The sequence below is a fragment of the Tachypleus tridentatus genome, chromosome 2 (genome assembly GCF_004210375.1).
Source record: "Tachypleus tridentatus isolate NWPU-2018 chromosome 2, ASM421037v1, whole genome shotgun sequence".
Classification (NCBI taxonomy): domain Eukaryota; kingdom Metazoa; phylum Arthropoda; class Merostomata; order Xiphosura; family Limulidae; genus Tachypleus; species Tachypleus tridentatus.
Window position 1 is genome coordinate 151,462,041 of NC_134826.1, and position 23,862 is coordinate 151,485,902.

The 23,862-nt window shown below is 33.1% G+C and overlaps 2 protein-coding genes across 4 annotated transcripts in view; one reads left to right on the forward strand and one right to left on the reverse strand.

Moving 5' to 3' along the window:
- LOC143245641 (uncharacterized) overlaps nucleotides 1-23,862 on the reverse strand; it is a 125,755-nt gene that overhangs the window by 65,507 nt on the left and 36,386 nt on the right. Inside the window, exons 10-14 of the mRNA XM_076491990.1 lie at nucleotides 21,722-21,856; nucleotides 19,968-20,106; nucleotides 16,418-16,563; nucleotides 8,763-8,818; nucleotides 1,678-1,911 (exon numbers count right to left, since the gene is read on the reverse strand). Of these exons, the coding sequence (XP_076348105.1) occupies nucleotides 1,678-1,911; nucleotides 8,763-8,818; nucleotides 16,418-16,563; nucleotides 19,968-20,106; nucleotides 21,722-21,856 (710 nt within the window). The remainder of the gene's footprint in view (nucleotides 1-1,677; nucleotides 1,912-8,762; nucleotides 8,819-16,417; nucleotides 16,564-19,967; nucleotides 20,107-21,721; nucleotides 21,857-23,862) is intronic.
- LOC143245371 (zinc finger MYM-type protein 1-like) lies at nucleotides 359-16,424 on the forward strand. Of its 3 annotated transcripts, none has more exons than XM_076491633.1 (3): nucleotides 359-530; nucleotides 7,861-7,968; nucleotides 10,720-16,424. In XM_076491633.1, exon 3 carries the CDS (start codon nucleotides 12,171-12,173, stop codon nucleotides 13,146-13,148), a length of 978 nt encoding a protein of 325 aa, XP_076347748.1. In that variant the 5' UTR covers nucleotides 359-530; nucleotides 7,861-7,968; nucleotides 10,720-12,170; the 3' UTR covers nucleotides 13,149-16,424. The 3 variants fall into 3 exon arrangements, with proteins under 3 accessions (XP_076347748.1, XP_076347749.1, XP_076347747.1); XM_076491632.1 differs by having other exon boundaries at nucleotides 364-530; nucleotides 2,247-7,968; XM_076491634.1 differs by lacking the exon at nucleotides 7,861-7,968.

The window sequence follows — 23,862 nt, forward strand, 5'->3', positions numbered from 1 at the left end:
AAGGTTTCAAGTTGAAAGTGAGAAACTGTTAATATTAAAGTGAGAGTTTTTTGAATAAAAGGGTTTTCAGCAAATTTTTCATTTTTGTCAACATCAAAGTGAGAATTTTAACTCAAGAGTGAAAACAAATGTACGGCAAAAATGATTATTTTAGTTATCATTAATCAAAGTTATTTCCCTCATAAATTCTAAATAAAAGACTGCTTGATTTTGATCCATAGCAGGTGTGTTTTTATTTAATATAGTTGTGAGGTCTGACCTGGAAAAAACTGAAGAAGATAGATTTTCAAACTTTTATTTCACTTTCAGCACTTATTGAGTCTTAATATCATTTCAGTTAAACAATAGAGGGGACCGAGGGGGCACCATTGTTGGGCTGTGCTTATGGCATCAGTTGCCCTTAATCAGGCCCTGAGACAGCCCATTATATAGTTCTGTGCTTAAAATTAAAACATCAATAAAGCTGTTCTGTGTGACAAAATAATGAGTGAAAACATTCCTATTACAGAAGTAAGAATTAAACGCTACATGTAAGTTGTTTCTGTTTAAATAGTTTGTTCCTTTTTTATTACGCACATTGTGTAGCTCGGTTATTACATAGAATAACTTATTAGTGTTTTTGTTTAAAATACAGTAATGAATGGGAAGGTTCAGTATAACAGTTAACAAGTATCAGGAATAAAATAACTTCTGGTGTCTGTTTCTGAAAGAATAACATGTAAATATGTTTCTGTGGAACACAGAAATGTGACTGAGAATATCTACGTAACACAAAGTGACAGGGAAAAAGGCTTCTGTGTAATAGGGATAAATTAGGAATAATTTTACTCTGTGTAACAGTGAAAAATGAGAAACAATTCATTACATAACAGGGTAATGAACAAGAATTATTCTGTGTGATATATATTATGAGGTAAAAATGTTTATAGTTAACATAAATTAGTGAGTACACTTTTCTTTGACATATAAAGTATAGTCTGTTTGGCACAAAACTACACAATTAGCTGTCGATCCACAGAAGGGAATGGAGCAACCAATATTTGCACTGCAAGTCCTTAGAGTTATCACTGATCCATTGGGGAAGAAACTATTAATTTAAATTCAACACAGCACTGTCGTAAACAATATTTTGATGTAACAAAGGATAACAACCAAAATTATTCTAGAATATTGATTAAATGGTAAGAATACGTTATTATGATAAACATAAAAGAATATTTATTTGTAATGCAAAATTATATGTTAGACATTTATAGGTAAAATAAATGCTTGGTTATAGCATAGGAAAACAGGATAACAGGATTTCTGGGTAAAAAAACTGACAATTAAAAACCTAGTTATGAAACAAAAAAAACTGTATAATATATAATAAACTTACTTTAATATAAAGTTAAATGATGAATAGTAGTTTTGTACATGAAAGAGAATGACAAATAAGTATGTTAATGTGTAACATATACTAAGGAATAATACGTATTTTGGATGCAATAATAGGAAGTGGTTTTATTTCTCTGTAGCAGGATTTAGCAAGTAAAAATGTTTCTGTGACAGATATAATAATGTACAAAATCAGCTTTTCTTGTGTAACAAATAAAAGTATATCTTTCTAACACAGATTAAGCTGATTTCTTACGTTACAGAAATGTAAAATACAAACACTGTAGTGTAAAAACTTACTTGATACTGATCTATTATGGATTTCCAAACAGCCGATATTAAATAGTTCCCAGCATCTCTACTGTAGTAGATAGTGCTCTCAAACAAATAATTAAAACGCAGGATTACATGAAAATTCCCATATTTATTTTGTTTTTCATCAGTTACTCTGACTCCATCGGTTTCAAACCCTTTATGATTATTACCCAAGTCCAACTGCAGTTGATGCATTGCTTCTTCTATCAAACCGATAGCCTAAAAACAAATATATTTGTTTAATGTATTACAGTTTACTTATGTACTATTATGCTATAATAAATAAGCATGATTGTTTGAGGTTATATTCATATATGACATTAGATACAATTCTTTTTGTATTCATATACAAATATCTATTACTGTGCATTATTAAAATGATTTTTAGAAATCTGAAACACAGAATAAAGCAAAACATTAATATAGAACATAAAATTATTCTTTAATAATAATAAATCATTGTGTTAAACATTCTTTTCTTAACTGGTAATACCTATACTTTGGAGCAACTACATATCTGTGGATAGCTCACAATTACTTTTTTTTTCCTGTAGATATTCTGATCCTCCCAGGTCTATAAAATAGACCTACACACCAATTATGAGAACAGTACCAGCCCACTAAGATTTCAATCAATATGTAATGAAGGAAGGTACTTCAGATGTAAGAATGAACATGAAAGTTAACATTTTCCAGCACAGTAAATATATTTCTGATAGATACGTCCCTACACTCTCATCAATGTTACTTTCTATATGCATACTTTTTATTACACATTAACCTTAAGACTTTCATCTGATCACTTATGTTTCCATATGAAACTGCTGAGTTCTTGTATGTAAATAACGATGCAACAACTCTCAACAAACACAAGTGCAGCACCAACTCTTGATGGTTCTTCTATACTGAGTGTTTAATCATGGTTATGTATGAAAGTAATATCCACTGGAAGTGGGAAAAAGTTTTGAGTGGAAGGAAGAAAAAAATCAGAAATAGATTTTTAAGGTTGGAAAATAGTAACTTCTGCTAACATCCAGCTATAACACTGACTTCTGCTAACATCCAGCTATAACACTGACTTCTGCTAACATGTAGCTATAATACTGCATTGATGTGGTGAAGAGACTGGTGTGAAGATTTATCCAGATGAGACCCATTCAGGAAATGCCCAAAAAGAACCCACACCGTGCAATATCATATACTTTAAAACAGTATAGCAGTAAACCTGGGGGCAGCGACATCTCGCCTGTACCAAGACACGTTCTTTGCTTTGAAAGGAAATGTCCCAAGAACAGATGAAAAATACAAGCACAGTACCATAACCTTCTTTGGGCTTTCAGAAGTTCTACATGTGTAGTGTTGCCAGAATATGTCAGCCAATACATCATGGGTCAATCTGAAAAAAAGCAAGATGCTACCATCCTGACAGTGATAGGATGGAAATCACTGCCATCTTTACCTCAACCCAGTGGAGTGAATTTGGAAAGGTAGATCAATCTTGCAACTAAGTACGATCTTGTGCTGGCTGATCCTGTGCCACTCTAACAACAGACTATCTGGAAACCTGACATCTCTACAGTGTTAGGATTGAGAAAAGCTAGCTGGAAGTGAACTGTACTATGTAGACAGAATGACACCACCCTACTCTCTACTGAGTGAAATAGGTTAACATGCAGAATGCAACATCCATGGTTCATCAATCCAACATCTGGGAACTGATGACAAGAAGTTGAAAGTTCCAAATGAAGAAGAAAAAGGAACACCAGAAAGCATAATAAGGATTAAAAATCTTACTTTTATAAGAAGGCCATCCCTGGGTATCAAACTAGGCATGGAGGATGAGCTTGAGTTCCTTCCAGTGTTACTTATGCTAATCCATGAGCAGATATAGACCAGGTTGGGCCCTATTTAGGGAAAGAAGCACCATGAGAATACCTTGTGGAATATTGATTGTTCAATACTATACCAGGTTAGAACAGCTCTATATTTGGCAGGTCCTTGTTAACTATACATCTATGAGAAGCAACATAAAACACTGAACAATATCCTGCACTAGAGTAGAGGGCTATACAAAAAAAGAGGGAAGGAAAAAAAGAAACACCCAGACAGAGAGAGTTTCTTGTGTTCAAAACAGAAACTGTAGGCAGACTTCAAAAGTTTATAACCCAATAAAGAAGAAATGGTCAAACAACGAAGACAGTGTGTGAAAAAAGCATGAGGAGTCAACCACATGCCATTCCAAACAATTTTCTCTAATAAACAAAAAATCTGAATAAACAGACAAGACTTTGAACAGGAATAAAGTTAAGAAATAAAAGGAAGAGGTGTAGTGGTGAATGAACTATAACTCTCATGAGCCAAAGATATTTTATGGAGAAAAGCACAGTCCAGATAAGAGAAGGAGAGAGGCATAACAAGACAGGACATGAAAAAGTAGTGATGTCTTACACTTTAGAATGCTGACAAATAACGACAAGAAACTGGATTAAAAGTGTTTTAGGGACAGATAGTAAAAGAAATAGGAATCCAAAGGTTCAAAGGGATTAAGGTAATGGTAAGGATAATATCCTTAAGATCCCAGTCAGCCAGATTTCAAGAATGGCAGATGAAGCATAGTAACTACTGATAAAGTAATAACCCATCAGAAATGAAAAAACTGGAAAGTAGCAGAGAAAGCCAACAGGTAACCAGCAACAGTTAAAACAGACAAGTTCAAATAAAAACACCGTGTGAAGAACCAAGAGATACTGATAAAAGAATGAGGAGAACATGAAAAGGATCAACCTAGAGAGATAAACAATAGTGTATAACCAGAAGATGTGTCCTTAATGATGAGACAAATAGGGTAAAAGCACAAATGAAGAGATTTAGACCAACCCCGAGTGAAGAAATCCATCAAATATGTCGAGAGAAGCAGAACAGAAAACACAAACACAGGAAGCTTGGCATTATCCTTAATGGTAGAGACATCAACGTGAGAAATGTTCAAATGAGAGCAAAGCCATAAAAACATAAGAACTCAATAACCATTCTGGACTAAAATCTTGACACAAGATTCTTTGACTGTGTAGAATTGACTCTAAAAGACACATGTAAGCATGACCCTAGAAGATAAGGGATTTTAAGATAGTCCAAGTCCTCAATAGATAGAAAATCTCTCAAATAGGAAGAGAAGGATAGGATAGAGCCACAGAAACCAAACCTTCACGGACAACAAAAAAGTGGAGAAAACCATACTCTGATGAGACAGGATATAAAGAACACACCTGATTGAACAAAATACAAGACAGGTGTGAGATAATACTTCTCTAGACTGATTATACACCCCCTGAAGAAGAAGATGTTATGAGAAGCCCTGTATGGATACAGATAAAAAAACAACAGCAGCCATCTACATAATGGCTGGATTTCAATCCTAAGCCATGAAGTTCGAAAGCAAAGGCACACATTACATGTCTAATGCAAATACATGGGGCTGATGCCAAACCAAAAGGAAGAACTCAGAACTAATGAACTCAATTGTGATGCATAAGTGAAAGGTACATTCAAGTTGCTTTGAAGACAGAAATGTGAAAATAAGATTCAGAGGTGACAACTTTGGCCTTCTAAAACTTGAGAAAAATTCCACTGGAGAATGAAAGAACTTAACATTGAAACTGAGGAAGGTCAACAAACTAATAGAGATGTAACTGCATGATCATCAGATGACAATCTCCAGTATACAAGAGAATGGCATACAGATAGGAATAAAATTCTGGAGAAGACTGAGAAATCCTTTCAATAGCATCCTTGACCAAAAGGTCTGATAACACCTTAGACAATTCCTGGTGGAATATGGGGTTTTCCAAGAGAAGCAAAAGACAAAGCAGGAAGTGAGGAAAAATGAAGGATAAGGCCAAGAGATAGAATCTTTAACTACCAATGGTCAGCCAAAAAAAAGGAATCCATAGACACACAAATCAAGCCAAACAGGTTGCACTCTTTCAGAGCCTAGAGTATAGTCAGCAATGAAACCTATGGATAGTGGAAGAACAGATGGGAGAAGAGAATTGAAATGAAAGGACAAGGAACAGAAAAGAGTAAGAAGAAAGATAATGTTGGAAAAGGAAAAAAAACTTGGAAAAGATGGGACACAATAATAGTCAATTATTACAAAAAATCATGTAACCCCACCAAAACTCATTGGTAAAAGAAACATGCCAATTAAAGGTATTCAACCTAAGAAGTAAGTATATATACTTAAGCAAAAAAGAAACCCTCTCTACAAATCTGCAGCAACGGAAATAAAGTACCTGATGAAGGATTTAGAAAACGCCAATGTTAAGAAAAAGGAAAAGAGTGTTCATGAACAAGTTTTTAGAGGAACAGTGGTTGAATCCAAGAGATGGATGGAGGACAGATAATGTGAAAGGATAGTGAAAGTAAGGTGAAGGTGAGAACACTAAACCAGAACAATGGATCATAACTTCAAGTCTGATATCTGAGAGTCCAGAGAAAAAGCTGATTATAAGCCATAATGTACATATCAACCAGTAAAGGATAGTGAGACATACCAGTATAAGATTGAACATAAACTTTTTATTCTGCATGGATTCAAATATCATGGGAAGAAGAAAAACTTTCTGTAGGAAAAGCTACATTATGATGGAAAACAAGAAAAACACTGATGAGATTTAAAGAAATTAATAAACATGAGAAGGACACAAAATGTCAACGTAGATCAATGTCTGCACTCGATGAATCATTTTCAAACTTAAGTAGCAGGAAAAGAATGCCTGAGCTCCTTACCATAAAGTCTAGATTTATACAAGTAGAGAAGTCCACGTCAAGGCTTGGGAAAGAACCATGCCATATGCAATACTCAACCACTCATCACAATTTATATAAGTTGAAAGGCCCATGCAAGGCCTGGAAAAGGACCAAGCCAGACATGCCATAAATAAGCTTTACTTAATTTCGAAAAACTGACAAAGAATCACCTAGGTGTAATCAAAAGTATAATAAATATATATAAACTGGAAATAAACAAAATATGATAATTAACATCAATTAAAGCCTCGATTCAGTGGTGAAAGTATATAAACTACTCAAGTTTAAATATGAAGTGAAGAAAGACGAAAATAGTGCCCATTTTGCTACATCAACTGAGTTTGATCAACTAATAGTTCATTAATTGCTACCTAGAATGGAGTAATTTGATACAATGAAAAACCCAATACTATCTCAACAAATAGCTAAAAAACAAATAAGTAACAGCTACAACTGGAAAGAAAGCTTTGTGATTCTTATATGAAACAAATAAAATAGGAAGAGCAAAATATTTAGCACAAACTTAAATGTGGTATTACCCTATCCCATAATAGAGTAATAACATTCAGTTTGGATTACACAAATATAAGAAAGAAATGAGGTATTCCAAGGGTAAATAAATTAAGACAGTATAAACTAGGTAATCAGAAAATTACTCAATGAACACGATCAAGGTGAAACAACTAAAACAAAAACACAGAAAAACAAGAAATAGAAAATAAAATTGTTTTGTCTGCTGATTACCCAGAAATGAAGCACACTGTGTTACAAACTGTGAATTTCATTTTATTTATCTAAATATTGTTGTACTTTTTGAAGTGTGGCTGGTTTTAAATTTTGTTTATTTTAGTTAGTTTAGAGTGTAGAACAGCCAAAATGGATCCATAGATCCCATGTTGTCCAAAAATATTATGTTATGTTAAGAACAAAGACTATAAAAATTATTCTTTGCCCGTGTAATGGTTATATTAAAATGAGTAGCTTACATTAAATTCTGTACTTCTCAGAGGGGTGATAAATAAGTTAGAGAAGAAGGCAGACATTGAGAGAAGATCTCAGTTCTGATATGAGGGGAGATTGAGAATTTTTAGAAATAGTTTCTGATATTGTCAAAAACTTAAGTAATATAAAATTTTGATTTATTAACTATGTTTTGTTGCCTGGTTTATTCTTATATATTGATAATAATTTAGTTTAATTCAAACTTGAATGTAATTCTGAAAAAAGTTGTGACATGTGAATTTTGGCCTAACTGATGTTAAACAGGTTCTTAATTTAGTATTTAAAACAGAATCTCAACATCAGCTTTGCAGATGAGTAATTTCTTCAGTAAATATTTATTAATCGATCTTGCACTAGTTAGAACAGATTGAGAAGTTTGAAACGTCTGAACTGTAGTGACCAGTCATCAGCTGAGAGGAATGATCTAGAAAATATAAAATGGGACAGCTAGAAATGTTCATAGTAGTGAGTACAATCAATTAGTGTATAAACAAATGATAAAATATAATTACTTGTATACAAGAAAAATTTAGAATAAAGAACTAGATTGTTGTATTTAAACAAGCAAGCCGATTTATATTACTTGATAAATATATTATTTCCTTTGAAACTTTTAGTTCTAAATATATAAAGTATAAAGGACATTGCTAAATTGCAGAGTTATATTTTGAAATTAAAAGTGGTAAGAACAAACATACATCTAATTTGCTTTATTATGAGGTTGTTAAACATACCAGTTTCTAGATGTAAGAAAGTGATTAAACAGAAGTTTTATTTACTTGTGTAAATGTTCTTAGTTGCTCAGCATATCAGTTTCTGTTCATGAGGAAGTAGTTAAAACAGAGGAGAGCTTTATTTGTCTAATGATTAGTTTGTGGTTGTTACAATGTCTGCATTATTCTTAGGATTGTACATTACTGTTACACACATACTCTAGAAAATGAATTCAAATTACATGTCGTCAATGTAATTTATACTTATTTTTGACATTAAGGTTAAATTATCTATTAAGAGAACATGAAGTTTAAACAAGATATTTGGTCATTCAGTTTAAGAACATACTCAGACTGAAGTATAATTAATCTTGAAATTATTTGGTTGTTAATAAAATTGTTATCTAAATTAATGTATATAATTATCACTGTTTTAAGTATGACATAAATACTTCACTGTAGATATAACTGTTTCATTGGAGTCAGCAGAGAAACACTAACACACAACAGTCTCCAAATTGTTAAGTAAAGAATTTGGATATATACCTTTTGTGGGATTATATGTGCAATTTGCTGTCCTTTTTCATAATTGTGTTCACTTTCTGGAAAATAATGACAAAAATATAAACTGTTCTTCATAATACTTTGAACAACGTTATAAAGAGCATAAGATTCAAATGAACGATGAATTTTAAAACTTGTAAGAAAAAGGTTCTTCACAAATTAAGGTCACAAAGTTTCAAATTTACAAAGTAAATCTGTCATAACAACAAGTAAAGAGCAGAGTAAGAATTTTACTACATTACAACCACTATAGTGAAGTAATATGACAATAAGTACAATGAAATTGTATAATAATAAATGAAAGTTATTAATGAGAATTTTCATAAATTGTGTTTGTGTATAAAATTAAATGTTAATGAAAACATACATCATCATTTTCATCATATAAAAAACAAATTTTGTTCAAAACTGTAATAATGCACTCAATACTAACATAATCATTTGTATAATTCCTTTATTTTCCAAGTACATAGTGTAAAATAAAAAAGATTCGGTTCTTTACAAACAAAATATCCTTACCAGTAATTGTAGCCACTGATAAAATATTAGTTATGTCTGTTTTGGATACTTGAGGAAAGCTATACAGACCATTTGTGCAAGCAGTCCTTAAATTTGAGCTGAGAGACTACAATAAAGACAGCTAATCTAAATCAAACACCTCCAACTGTAGGAAAACTCTAATCAAATATTAGACTTTGACTGTATAGAGCATGATTTGTTTTTGTATTTCAATGGATGCTAAATGCACTTTATATGAATAACCTTTATGTGTTAACAATGACAGTTCACAAACTGGTAATCACACCTACAATAGTAGATTTTCTCATGAGAAAAATAATTCCATTTAACCAGATACCTGAGAGCTATTTATACAGCCTTACTTTTGACCTGCTTGAAAATGGTCTGGGGAAAAAGTATATTTATACTGTTTTGTGTCTTTAAAATGCCAACCTAGGTCTGAGGTCAAAGACTGCTCTCATCATCCTTTTGTTAAGTTTTTTTACAATGTAAATTACTGAAATTCCATGTGTTTCGTCTGGCCTTAATCAAGTTCCATGTTTAATAATCAGCCTATGTCCACAGTCCTGTAAAATGTTTGATAACCTGAAACCTAGACCTTATATGTGGAAAACTTGAACATTTTGAGTCTGCTCAGTTAAACATGTTTAATTTTGCCACTGGTAATAGATTCAGTGATTGTATCCACCCATCACATGGTCGGAAGATATTTTGGATATAGTAGTGTGCACCTGCTGTATCCGCCACGTGGTCACATTCATGTGTGCGTTCTAACTGCAGGGGGGCAGGGGGGGGAGAGAGATACTCGCTTAATGGGCGTATGCCGCCCTAATAGGTTACTTTATTCCCAAGAAAACCATAAACATAGGGTATGATTTGTGCCGGAAAATCCTTGAATATGCCCCCCCAATCCATTTTGACCTAAATATGGGTAAGTTTATCGCTCAAAATAATATTCTTACAGTTCTCGCCCAGAGTTCTCACCCTTATTGTCGCTCATGCTCGATGTGTACATGTTGCGCACACACGTGATTTTTAAATTTCAAGTGCAACATTTAAAAATCACGTATGTGCGCACCACCCCAATCCCTCGCTGGCCGGTCGGCCGCACGCAGCTAACTAGATAGCTTCGTACGGATCGGCGCGGAATGGGTGTGTTATCAGCTAAGTAGATAGCTTCGTACGTACCTGGATGGGTACGTTATATGGGGTAATGACTTTCTGCGCATCATGGAGGATTCCACAATGGATGTGAATGTAGAACGTACCCCATAAAAAAAAACCCTTAAAATGGGTCAATTGTTCTTCTTAAAAATCCCTAATAATGGGTACCCTTTCTGCCAAAAATGACCCAAATGAAAAAATAGGGCGATTTAAATAGGGAAACGTCCTACAGTCATTTCTTTTCATATTTCAATAGGTCAGACCAAAGCCCCTTCCCAGAAAAAGAAAAATACAGTCATCGATGGAAAAGTTCTGTGGTCCCAAGCTGCCTGTTAAACAAGGGAAATGTGAACAAACTATACAGCAGGCAGAGGTTCAGCAAAGCAGGTCGTCAGTAGAAACTGTTGGTCTATCGACAGCTTCAGAAGGCATCCATTCTTCTGTAGGTAGCAAAGCAAGTATGGATGACAGTTTACAAGCGGAATTGATAATCCCGTTAAAACCAAATCAACCACGAAATTTCCAGTACCCCAAAAGGGAATGCAAGCAATTCAAACGATCATTTCAACCGTCATGGTACGAAGAATTTCCTTGGTTACACTAGAGTTTTCAGATACGGTTCTTTGTCACACCTGCTTACTGGCAGAAAAAGTGCAGAAACTCAATGCAAAGTACAAGGAATCGGCTTTCCTCCGAGATGGCTTTTCAAACTGGAAGAAGGCAAGGGAAAAGTTTCGAGATCACCAAATGTCGCAGTGCCATAAAATGGCAGTAGAAAATGTAATAGTTCTTCCCAAAACATGTTCTGACATTGGCGAAAAGTTGGACATGCCATTGGGAGAAGAGAAGAAAGAATCTAGGAGCAACATGGCCAAGATCGTCGAGAACATACAGTTCTTGACTAGACAGGGACTGGCTTTGCAAGGACACAGTGATGAAAAATCGAACTTCATACAACTTTATCACCTCAGAACAAAGGACAATTCTAAAATGATAGAGTGGCTTAAGAAAAAAACCAACAAGTATGTTACACATGATGTTCAGAACGAAATATTAGAGGTAACGGCATTGCAGGTGTTGCGAGATGTGGCGTCTTGTATCAGAAACGGTCGTTATTTCTCCATCCTTGCCAATGAATGCACTGACGTTGCAAACAAGGAACAGCTTACAATATGTATTCGATGGATTGACGACAATCTGGAACCCCACGAGGACTTCATCGGATTTTATGAAATACCCACCATAAAGCCAGATACCATCGTATTGGCCATCAAGGACGCGATAATTCGGATGAACTTGACCCTGGCCAACTGTCGGGGCCAGTGCTATGATGTCAAAGGTCGTATGGCTGGATCATGAAGAGGTGTTGCTGAACAAATCCTCAAAGATGCTCCTAAGGCACACTATACACATTGCTATGGGCATGCCTTAAATTTCGCAGTATGTGATGCAACAAAAGGGTCTAAGTTGTTAGCTGATACCCTAGATATCACATACGAAATCTGCAAGCTCATAAAATTTTCACCAAAGCGTCAAGGTCTGCTGGAAAAAATAAAAGCTGATATTAACCTAGAAACAGCAGGTCTAAAGGTGATTTGCCCAACTCGCTGGACAGTTCGCGGCCAAAGCTTCGACCGCATCATTGCCAAATACGAAGCGCTTCTCTTGGAGTGGGACGTTTGTCTGGAAGATCGTCTAGACTCTGAAATGAGGGCACGAATAATAGGTATCATATCCCAAATGGAGAAATTTGAGTACTTCTTTGCTCTTCATCTTGGTGTCGCTATGAACTCTTTGACGGACAATTTGTCAAAAACATTGCAGAAGACCTGCTTGTCTGCAGCACAGGGGCAACAAAATGCAAAACTGGTAGCAGGCGTTCTTGTTAAAATGAGTATTGATGGTAATTTTGACAAGATATATGAAGAAGTGCACCGAAAGGCAATGGAGCTCAACATTTCTGAACCTCAAATGCCAAGACAGAAGAGAGAGCCCAAGCGTTTTGAGGTAGGAACCGGTGAGCCATCGTTCCCGTCGTCTCCCAAGGAATTCTACAGAAGGCAGTACTTTGAGGTTCTTGACCTTGCCATTAACGCAATCAACCGTCGTTTTGATCAGCCAGGCTTCCAGGTGTATCGACATATGAAAGATCTCTTGAAATCTCTTCGAGAAGAGGATACTTCTGATGAGCTGAAGTACTTGGTGGACAAATACAATGATGATCTGGACATCCTTTCTCTCAAGGTACAACTACCTCTCCTCAATGGACTGTTACGCAGTGACTCTGAAGATCGTCACTTTGAATGCTTCAACGAAATTTATTTGGCCCTGAAGCAGCTGAAAGAACTTCAAAGATGCCTAATCTCGGAAGTGATAAGTCTAGTCAAACTCCTGCTTGTTAACCCATCAACTAATGCTGTAGGAGAAAGGAGCTTCTTGACAGCCAGAAGACTCAAGACATGGCTACGATCAACAATGAACCAATCTCGTTTTAATAGTTTGGCAGTTCTCCACATCCACAAGGAACGCACAGCATCAATAGATCTTGTTTCTATTGCCAATGACTTTGTACAAAAGAATGACAGAAGGAAGGTGAAGCTCGGTGTATTCACGGATCACGACTTTGCTGGAGAAACTTGTTCCCATCATTATATCACATACGGTACTTTTACTCTTCCTTGGTAAAAGTGATTTGTATTTCTATCCGTCGACGTACATCAGTTTATACTTTTGCAATATGATAATGAGGTCAGTAAAATTATGATATCAGTTTTCATATGAAATTTGATATATAAAGGTGAATAGGCCAGTTGAGCAACCATGGCATTATTCATTTATATTTCCATTTTAAAAGATCATTAATATAGCTATGCATTGATGAAGTAACGTGTCATCTATGTGTATAATTTTACTGAGATATTAAGGCTAGCTCTATTTCGATTTTTTTTCAGTCCTAAGTTTGTAAGTAACCTAAATGCATATTCATACTCAGTCCCTTCCCCCCTCCCCGCAAAAACAATCTGAAACGTCCCTAGTTCCTTGACAACAAACCTTGCGTCATCGCATCGAAACACATTTTACTTCATTAAATTTATGTTAGCATCTAGCATCAGAATATCTCAATGAGATTTGTTAAGTCTCTATTTAGAAAATTTCCTTGTAAGGACCTGCTAATGATAGTTGATGTTGCAGAATTCAAAGTAGCAAAGTTAAAAACAGTAATTTAGGGTTAATTTAAGTCATACCGGAAGGCACAGAAAGAGAAAACCGATTTTTTTATAGTCCCCACAAGAAGAACTGCTAACAGGGCCTCAGAATGGGTTATCAATATGATTAAAATCGAGGAGCTTCAGGGGACTCCACCCCCTGAACCCCTGCCAGGGGCTTTGCCCCTGGACCCCGCCTGTCAGCCCTCCCACTCACAAAAACGTTCCACAGCCCCTGTAACTATCTTGGTTGGTGTAACATTTGCTTCATGTTACTACATATTTGAATGCTTCTTATGGTGGGAATTTTAAAAATCATAGTCCAAAAGACAATAAAACAAATGCATTTAATTATAAAGAGCTGTATAAGGTTAAGAAATCTTCAATTATTTAGTGTAAAGAAATGTTGTTTTCTGCTACAATTTGAAGTAATAATAGAAAGACAAAATGGTAATTTTAAATTATTTTGTACTTTTTATGGTGGATATGAGGTTGATCAAATTAACCTAGTCGTATGAGTAAGAATAGAACAAAATAACAGTTGAAATATGAAGATTTATTGAAAAATCAGAGAGTTCAAGTGAGTTTAAATCATCAGTGGAGGACCCCTCACTGCTTGAGACCTTGGCACAATGGAAGGTAACTCATTCGAAAGGCAAACCATCCTGCTAGAAAAACAGAACTATCTTAGATGAAAAACACTGCCTCCCTGTCAAAAATTATAGTTGTATGCCCTAGGCTGACTATCTTCACTGTTATGTGTGAGAAAAGTTGATATATCAATGCTATCAATTACCAAACAACCCACATGCATTATCTTTCCTTATCATAATTAAAACCCACTTGCCATTTATTTAACCAATTCACTGAATGATATAAATTCTTTAATCAGCAGTAACCTCTTTACAGATAGTAACACCCAAGATCTTAATATCATCTGCAATTTTATGTGATTTATTGATTATTTCTTCATCTATTTCACACACAGCAACCAAAAGGAGCAAAGGTCCTAAGTCTGAGCCTTGATGTACTGCACTCGTAACATTAATCCAGTTTGACAGAAGTCTGTTTGTAACATTGTGACAATGCTTTTCTTTCTCACATCCAACCACTCTTCTATCCAATTTACTAACTTATCTTCCACACCTATAGATATATTTTTGTAAGTCTTTTATGTGGTGTCATGTCAAATGTTTCTGAAAATCCAAATATGTAAAATTTATGCTCTTACCCTCCTATACATGAGCACCATATTTTTTAAAGAATGTCAAAAGATTTGTAACACAAGAATTTTGTTCAGTGAAACCATGTTGGTTATCCAGTAAAATTATAAACTTTGCTAAATGACTTTACAAAGTATATTTTATCAGATTTTTCACAACAGTTGTAAAGTTAATGGGTCAACAATTACTGGAAAAATTTTTATCACATCACTTGAAAAGAAGAGTTTCAGTAGCTAGTTTCCAGTCCTCTTGTACCTGTCCACTGTTCAAAGATTGATAAAAATAGCAGTAACTGGCTCATATATGTAATAGTTAACCTTTTTCAAAACCCTTGAGGAAATGTGGCCCAGGAGGCTTGTCATTCTTTAAACTTCCTCCATTTTTGTTAACCAGTTCAAAATTAATGCAGATATCTACTTCTATCTTCTTTTCATCCATCATCTGTTCAAGATGTGGAATATTGCTGAATTCTTCATCAGTAAAAATGTAATTAAAAACAACAGAATAACCTAGTCATTTCATAACTATTAGATACAGGCCTTCTTTTATCATCCCTCTTTTTACATTCATCCTTTTCGATCTCAATATTTTGCTTTACCAACTTTTTTTATCTTCTGTACATTTTCTGTCACACCAGTCATTTTAAGTTTATTAAATTTATGATGCTTTACTTTAATAGCCATCCTGGTTTTTTACTTGCAGCTACCCTTTTCTTTCTGTAAATAACATGTATACCTTGAATATGTAAAAATTTATCTTTAGAAAGTTTATAACCAAAATATCATTATTCTTTATCTCCATATGCAGCAAATCAAACATAAGAGATACCATCACTTGTACCCAGATCGTTTTAATTTCTATCCTCTCGATAATTTCTATATTTGAAGTGAACAATAAATCTAAATAGTATTGATTCTAATATATTCCTATATTGATCTCACAACAAATCAAAATCATGAAAGTTTATTTATTTATATTCTTCCTTTTAAAAGTCTGAAGATTGAGTTTTTAGTTCATTAACCACTGCAGACATTGAATGGAAGGCATAATAGAACAATAAAGCAAAACAATAAGACATATGACACACGAAATTCATATTTAACATTCTTAATATTAAAACATATGCAAAATATTAAAATTTGCCTTATAATGAAAATAAAGCTGTAATCAGATGTTGAGAATAACATTCTAAAATGTCATGACATGTTCTTTTGACCTGTCCATTGCAAGATATTTAAAAAGTCCTTTGGAATATTTTTAAAATTACTTCTCACTTACCCAAGATAATAAACCTCATACACAAGTACTTTACAGGTAAATTTAAAATTTCTTTTCAGGAGCACTGTTTCCATATTTTCTGCTTCAAATATTTTTCAAGAATTATAACTCATGAATTACCACCAAAATAGAACAGTATTAATAAACCTAAGTTCATCTTAACACAAGATTGTCCAATATTCTATGTTGGATTTCTTCACCAAAATAACATTTTATTACAAGTGTATTAACAAATCATTAGTCTCACCCATTTTTTTAATTGACTGGAAAATTGCATCCTTAAAATCAAGCATCTCAACTTTCTCTTGTTTGGTGAAATTATCCATTGGTAAAACATTCAATGACTGTATTCTTTCTTCTTCTTTCTCATCTTGATGAGAGTTGTTAAAATACCTTCAAATAATATTTTGAATTTAAAGTAAAAATAAAATTAGAATAAGTACAAAAGACATATTTTCACTTTTAAATATAACAAAATACATAAAAATGAATTAGAAAATAACACCTAGATATAGCTTGTTTTCTATAAAGCTCATACAAACAAGTTTGTAACACACCTAGATATTGCTTGTTTTCTGTAAATCTCACACAAACAAGTTTGTAACACACTTAGATGTAGCTTGTTATTCAATACTAGATTTCCTTTACTTTATCACTTCAATAAAATTAACAATTGTAATAGAATTGTATGTTCTTTTTTACTTTCTACAAAGAAGAATTTAATATATGCTACTAACAATCCAATATTCATAAATGAATATCATACAGATTTCTAAGTAATTGATATATATATATATATATAGAGAGAGAGAGAGAAAGAGATTTATTTTTCCTTAATTTGTACCATGTGTCAAGTGCTAAATCTTTGACATACACTACACTAAGTCTCACCACGTTACACCCTATTGGTGGTCCTAACACATGAGTCTAAGTGGGTGAATCATGGATAAAGGTCTGTTTATGGGCACATTGCACAAAATCTTGTTTAAAAGCCAGCAAGTATAGACCAGACAAGTGGGCAGAATATATCCCATGTGCTGAGTTTCCTATAATACTCAATTTAATTGATACAGTGTGGGTCAAAGAGTTAAATGTATTTGTGTGTGTTTTTATATGTAAATATAGACCCACACATACACATATAAATACCACAAAGTTACCTGACATGGTCTTGAAGAACGCCCCATCTCCCACTGGACACACAGAGACAAATCAGATTCTGTTATGAGTAAGTTCCCATGTAGGCTTGTTCTTCTATTACAACACCTTGGTAAAAACATCCAAGGTTCCAGGCAGGAGAAACACCCCACTTTGCCTGCTTTTCTAAGAGTGGAGGAAATTCACTTCAATTCTCTAGAAGAATAACTTCTATCCACCAACCCAGTGATTTGTGGTATCAGGTGGCTAATGCATGCTGGGGACTTTTGAAAAGCACTAATTTAGAAACAATGCAAAATATAAAGCATGTTCCTCCAAATTATTCATTGCAGCAAGGAAAGGCAAGATCCCCTCATGCTTTACTCATGATGGGTCAGAAGTGGTGATCTAGCATAGTACAGTAATACCACTCAGTCAGTCTCTATGTGGTCTTATAGAGCACCACAATACTTCACATAATGTTGTAATATAGATAAATATACTGAATTAGTGGTTGCTAGTGTGAAATTGACTTGATAAAAGGATTCCTGCCTAAAAAAAAAAAGACTCCTGCTTGGGCAATACTTGTCACAGAATAGAATCCTGTAAAAAAAGAAAAGGACCCTGGAAAGTAAAGACAATAGAAAAGTCGTCATGAAACTACTCACTATTCTTTAGAATCTAGCATCATCGTGCCCAACATGGTTGCCACCAACCAGAAATGATGAAATGAATTGGTTTTTTACTTCTACCACCTCTTTTTAAATATAATTAATTCTATTAATAAATAATTGAAAACATTATTTTGTATTTCTGTAACCCTCTATATCTGTCTATAATTATAAAAACACAAAAGTGTTAACCCATTCTTCACAATTTTGGCAGCCAAGAAGAAAATATGGAACACAACTTATTTAGTGGATATAGTTAAAATAGCTGTGGAGGTAGTAAAAGACCCTCAGAAGAAGAAACTGCCAGATCATGCATATAAGATAAAAGTATTGAGGAGGTCTATGTACCAGACCACAGTGTCCTCTAGCAGGCAATTCAATTAGGCCACATATGACTGTGATAAGTTTGATGAGATGTGACTTGCAGAAGTTTCATCACCTTCAAAGACATCCCAGAATAAGAGATAATATTTCTATGTATTTCATTAATGTAACTAGAGATAAATTTCAGAAAATTGAAGGACTCTAATAAATAAAAGGTCATTGTGTAGTACCTCTATATGTATTAGTGCAGGCAATGTAACACTTAAATATCCTCATTAAATATACAGAAAGGTCAAGATCTGAATGGTCACTGAGGTAAGAAACAGATTGGTGAAACTGATGAAAAGGATTTACTTCATTTTATGGCTACCAGTTTCTGAGGAAAAAAGAACAGATCAGAGGATGTAGATAGAATGATTAAAAATGCTGCAAACAGCTCCAATTGGTAACATCTGTGGGACAGCAATTGAAAATTAAACCTTCAGGAAAATGTGATACATGGTACATGAACTTAAAGTTTCATATATATGTTACAAATGGACATGTAATGCTATGTAATCACAAGCCAGGTCAAGTGATGTGTCCATTTACATCCCCATCATGGTTCATCCCTTTTTAAAGTTCATTTACCAACCCTACACAACTTTTCTATTTAACAATAAGTATTTTTTCTAATAAATTAAGGTAGTCTTAGAAAACTTACTATGGAAATTTAATAATGCAACTTTTACAACATCAACTGAAAACAAAAGTGTTCCAACATTATGTGAAACCATTTAATATAATCATTTTATACCTCAATATTCATCATATAATTAACATATGAAAACACGATATTCATTTTATGTTAGGAAGAATTAATAGCTAGAGATCTTCATATCTTATTGTTCTTTGATTTGTTGCTCTGAATAGAATATAAAATTGTTCAAATTTAATTTCTCTCCAACATTCTATAACATGTTGAAAAACACATGAACTGTTATAGAGGAAAGAAGTATGGTATTTTAAAATCTTTTGCTGAATACATTTGTCCCAACATAGTCTTTCAAATAGAGGGAACATTTCTATTTATAAACAACAGGGAACTGCTGTGTTTTATTAATTTTCTTCTCAGATGTGAACAAGTTTCTTGAAAGAAATTCTTACAGCAAACCTAATGTGTATATTAACAAGAAATGAAACAGATATGCATGTAAAGGTTTGCCAAGTGTATTTATATTTCAAAATATTTGTTTTTGTTATTTTTCACTTCCTATAATCAATCATTTATCCTATTCTTGAATATCTCTTTTTTTTTTACCTAACTGGAAAATTAATGAATTTATCCATAACTTCATGTGCATACTGAAATATAATTTACATGTCAGCAAATATTTTAAATAATAGCTTTTCTTATTTATGTTGTAAAATTACGAATACTACATGTTAATTTATTACTTAATAATAGTCCTTTGGTTGGCTGGTGGTAAGTTTAGAGTTTAGTCTAGTATGTATGCTAAAAGATCTTAGGTTTGATTCCCAGCAATGGTCCAAAGACAGATTGCCTATTAATTAACTTTGAACTAAAATCAAACAAAAAATGTTGCTTAAACAATTTAACCTGAACAATATTTATACCATTAAAATTTAATTGAAAATACATAATATGCAACTATGGAAACTCACATATTTTGATACCATTTTATATTTTTCAAAAAACAATCTTCAATCTGTGTCATCACTGTGTTTTCTAACTGCAACTCATCCATTTCAGTCAAAACTTCCTTCATATTATCTATCAAAGAAAAGGCTCTATGACAATGACCTGAAAGAAAAAAACAAATAAAATTATTTAAATGATCAACAGATGTTGTACTAACTATTAAGAGAGAGGTTGTGGTGACTAGACATCAATCTGTTCATAATTTGTAACAAATACAGTCACTTCAATATAATTTTCAATAAGTTATAATTTCTATCTTTAGATAATAATTAGTTCAACTCCCACCTTTAGAATGCTAATCTAGTTAGAACTCTCAAGACTCACTTTGTCTTTGTGAGTTTGTTGTGATAGTAACCAGAATTTCAATGTAAATATGCCAGAAAGAAATATTATCTGGGGTCTTTCCTGATAGGACATGAATCAGATACAATTTGTATATTTTTGGTAAAGATATTCAAGCTTTGTAACCTCAATGCTTTGGTAACTAGATAAATATAGAATGCTTCTATTAACATTCTTTTTATTGTGCATTACTGTCATGTTATTTAAGTTTACTGTGTGGTCATTTGTTCTGGCATGATGCACTATTACAAATAAAGTGGTATTATCGTTTTATATCTATTAAACTCTTAAATTCTAAAAATTTGTTCTGACTAGTAACATGTAAATAATAGATGTAGGTGATCTATGGACACTGACCAGTTTTCACAAATATTTATGTTTCTCATGATTTACTAATAAATTTTAATTATCAAATGATCCACAACTACAGTTGTCCATAGTGTACTTTTAAAACAGAAAAAATATCCCAAATAGTAAAGTTAAAATGACAAAAATATAGAATAAAATATCTTAATAGATACTTTGTATTCATTATTGCTGTATCTAGAACAGAAGTATGAAACAATGGGTTTATTTAACCTTATGACCTTCTAAAATGACTAAAAATGGGCCTGACCTACGTTTTTGTATGTATATGGTACCTGTATCTTCATACCAAGTCCCACAAAAATTGTCAAAAACACAGAAAGTAACTATCTAAAAACATCAAAGTGTGTTTCTTGTCTTTTCTTTTTTCAATGTGCAACACTTGTAAAAAGTACATTTCCACCAAATAACATACAAATTGGTCAAAATATGGCTGAACAATTGATCCAAATTCCCAAAGTTATAATTTTTCTATTAGCTTTGACTCCAATCTTTTTGTATGTGACATGAAAATGTATATTTGTGTCACCTGTCATCTTGATTATTGTAAATATGACAACACAGAAGCCCTCCAAAAAATTGGAGATTTTACCTCCAAAAGCCCTGGATGTATTAAACCAATGTATAATCCTACCAAGTTTCAGGTAAATATGTCAAAAAATGAAGGAATGGTGGTCAAAGGAAAAGTATTTGGAATAAAAAATTAAAAATATTTTTGGAAATATTTGCACATAGTAACCACCACTTCTTGAACCTGTCCATTATTTTCTGTTCAGACTCTATATTTTTAAATAATTCAGGTATGATATTAAATTATAGGTTGATTAAAATGACCTTTTTGAATTTTCAAAATCACTGCATCTTTTATAAAAATCTAGTTTTCCTTGATATTTAAGTTTTGATTTTAAAGTTAAAACTGACACTATGACTGTGTCATGTTATACATAGTTTACAATATAATTTAATGACACACGACATTCTTTAGTTATAAATTATTATAATAACTTACCAAACATTAATAGCTTATCAAAGCTGGAAATTCCCTGAAATGTCACAGGTTTCTTGCACAGTACATTCACTCGTTGAGCTTTGTTAGAACATAAGCCAAAAACATCACACACTTTGACTATCACCTGATTTGTTCCTGATAGAACCAAGAAGTAAATATGAGAAAAGTTAGTTTACACAAATAAACTCACACAAAGTCTTCTGAGTAGCAGTTTACTTTTTGAGAAGGCAATTTCAGCAAAGTAATGTCAGTCAGTCATGAGAAAAGTGAAAAATGTACTTAAAGTGAAGGATGAAGCATTTATATCTGAAACAGACCCACTTCGATGTCTATCTTACATTAAACTTATGTATCTTCTAGCAAAATCATCATCTCACTTATATCCTCTTAAAGCAATTCACTGCCTTTTGGAAAGGGTTAATATCTATTATGTTACCTTGCAGTGTGCAGGTAACAAGTAGAACTAAAAGTATATCTTTCTGGCTTTTCACATGGAATAATGATTAAGAACAAAAATCATGTATTTTAAAAGGTAATCTTCAATACATGTTTTTTATGTATCTCAATTTTGGCAATGAACTGTGTTTTTTTTATGTTTTCAAATATTCACAAAAAAAAACTACTTGAGGGCTGTCTGTACCAATTATCAACTAACAGACAAGAGGAGAGGCAGTAAACCAACAACATGAACTTTTGAACAACCCTTGTCAGATTGACTGATCAAATTTTACAATGATTCTTGCTATTCTTCTAAGTCTCAAAGCGATAAGTAAGATGTTTTTTGGCAGTACTGAAATACATATGACAGATTAGCAGACTGACATTAATTCAGTGTCTGTGTTTTTTTTACTTAAAACTAATTTAAAATCATAGATTTACTTATCATATCACTAGTTTGTTTCTGTTATAAAAAACTTACTTTCCAGACACCTTTTCTTGTCTATTCTCATTCAACTGGCAGAATGTATTCTACATTCAAAAAATTGTGTGTTAAATCTGCTTTTCAAAAAAAAAACATAAAACAATTTTCTCATGAAGCATGTTTGGTACATGTTTTGCATATGTCCTTGTACACTTACATACAAGGAGCACACTGTAGGTGAATTTTTACATCAGTAAAACATATCTAAATCAAGTGTGATGCAAAGACTTATGGATAGTTTTTTCTTTATATTTATCTTGAGCCAATAGGGCTGATAGTAACCTTACACAGAATGTTTCAAAACATACTTGTCTTTGGAAGCATATTTTTGTTTCTGATTGTTCACTGTAATGAGTTACATTCAAAGACACGTGTTTACCTTTATGTTTTTCTGTTGTTTGAATCTGTCTAAGAACGACAGAGACAAAAAGATCTGCCACAACAAAAAAACTAGAAAAACTAAGATTCAAACAACAGAAAAGACACCAAAACGACAAACCGTTGACTAACCTCATAATTAACAGATCCGACCGTCAATTAAACACAGACGAGAAACATCTACTTAACAAAGGACTCAACTTCGCAATAGCACCTAGGTACATTCCAACCATAGAAATCAAAACATGTTTAGAAGACCTAGCCAGGAGACTTGTGATACTTTCTACAGAGAAGAAAAACAAGGAAACAACCAAACACAACCAACAGAAAGAAGACAACTTAGATAATTTTATTGACATCCAACAGCCAAACTTCCCAGGTAAAATTACAAATTTATATTTTCCAGAAACACCTAAAAACAACATCTTAAACGATTTTTTCAAAGAATTTTCTCACAAAACCATCAACATAATTTCACAAAACTGAAAAACAACCTTACAAAAACAGACATTAAAAACCTAAAACAAGACAAAAACATAAAAATTCTAAAAGCAGATAAAGGTAACGCTATAGTCATAATGAACACGAATAAATACTTCCAAAAAATGAATAACATCCTATCAGACACGAACAAATTTAAACCAATACACACAAATCCAACAAAGACACACGAGACACAACTGAACAAATTGCTACTACAAATGAAAAAAGCCAACACAATTTCACAAACACTTTATTCCTACCTACGTAAAACCGACTCACGCACACCGCAAATATACGGCATCCCCAAACCTCATAAACCAGATTGTCCATTACGACCAATAATGTCCACATATGACTC

Bases quoted from the DNA above. Each gene is read 5' to 3' on its own strand.
- LOC143245371 (XM_076491633.1), top strand. From the start codon at position 12,171: ATGAGGGCACGAATAATAGGTATCATATCCCAAATGGAGAAATTTGAG.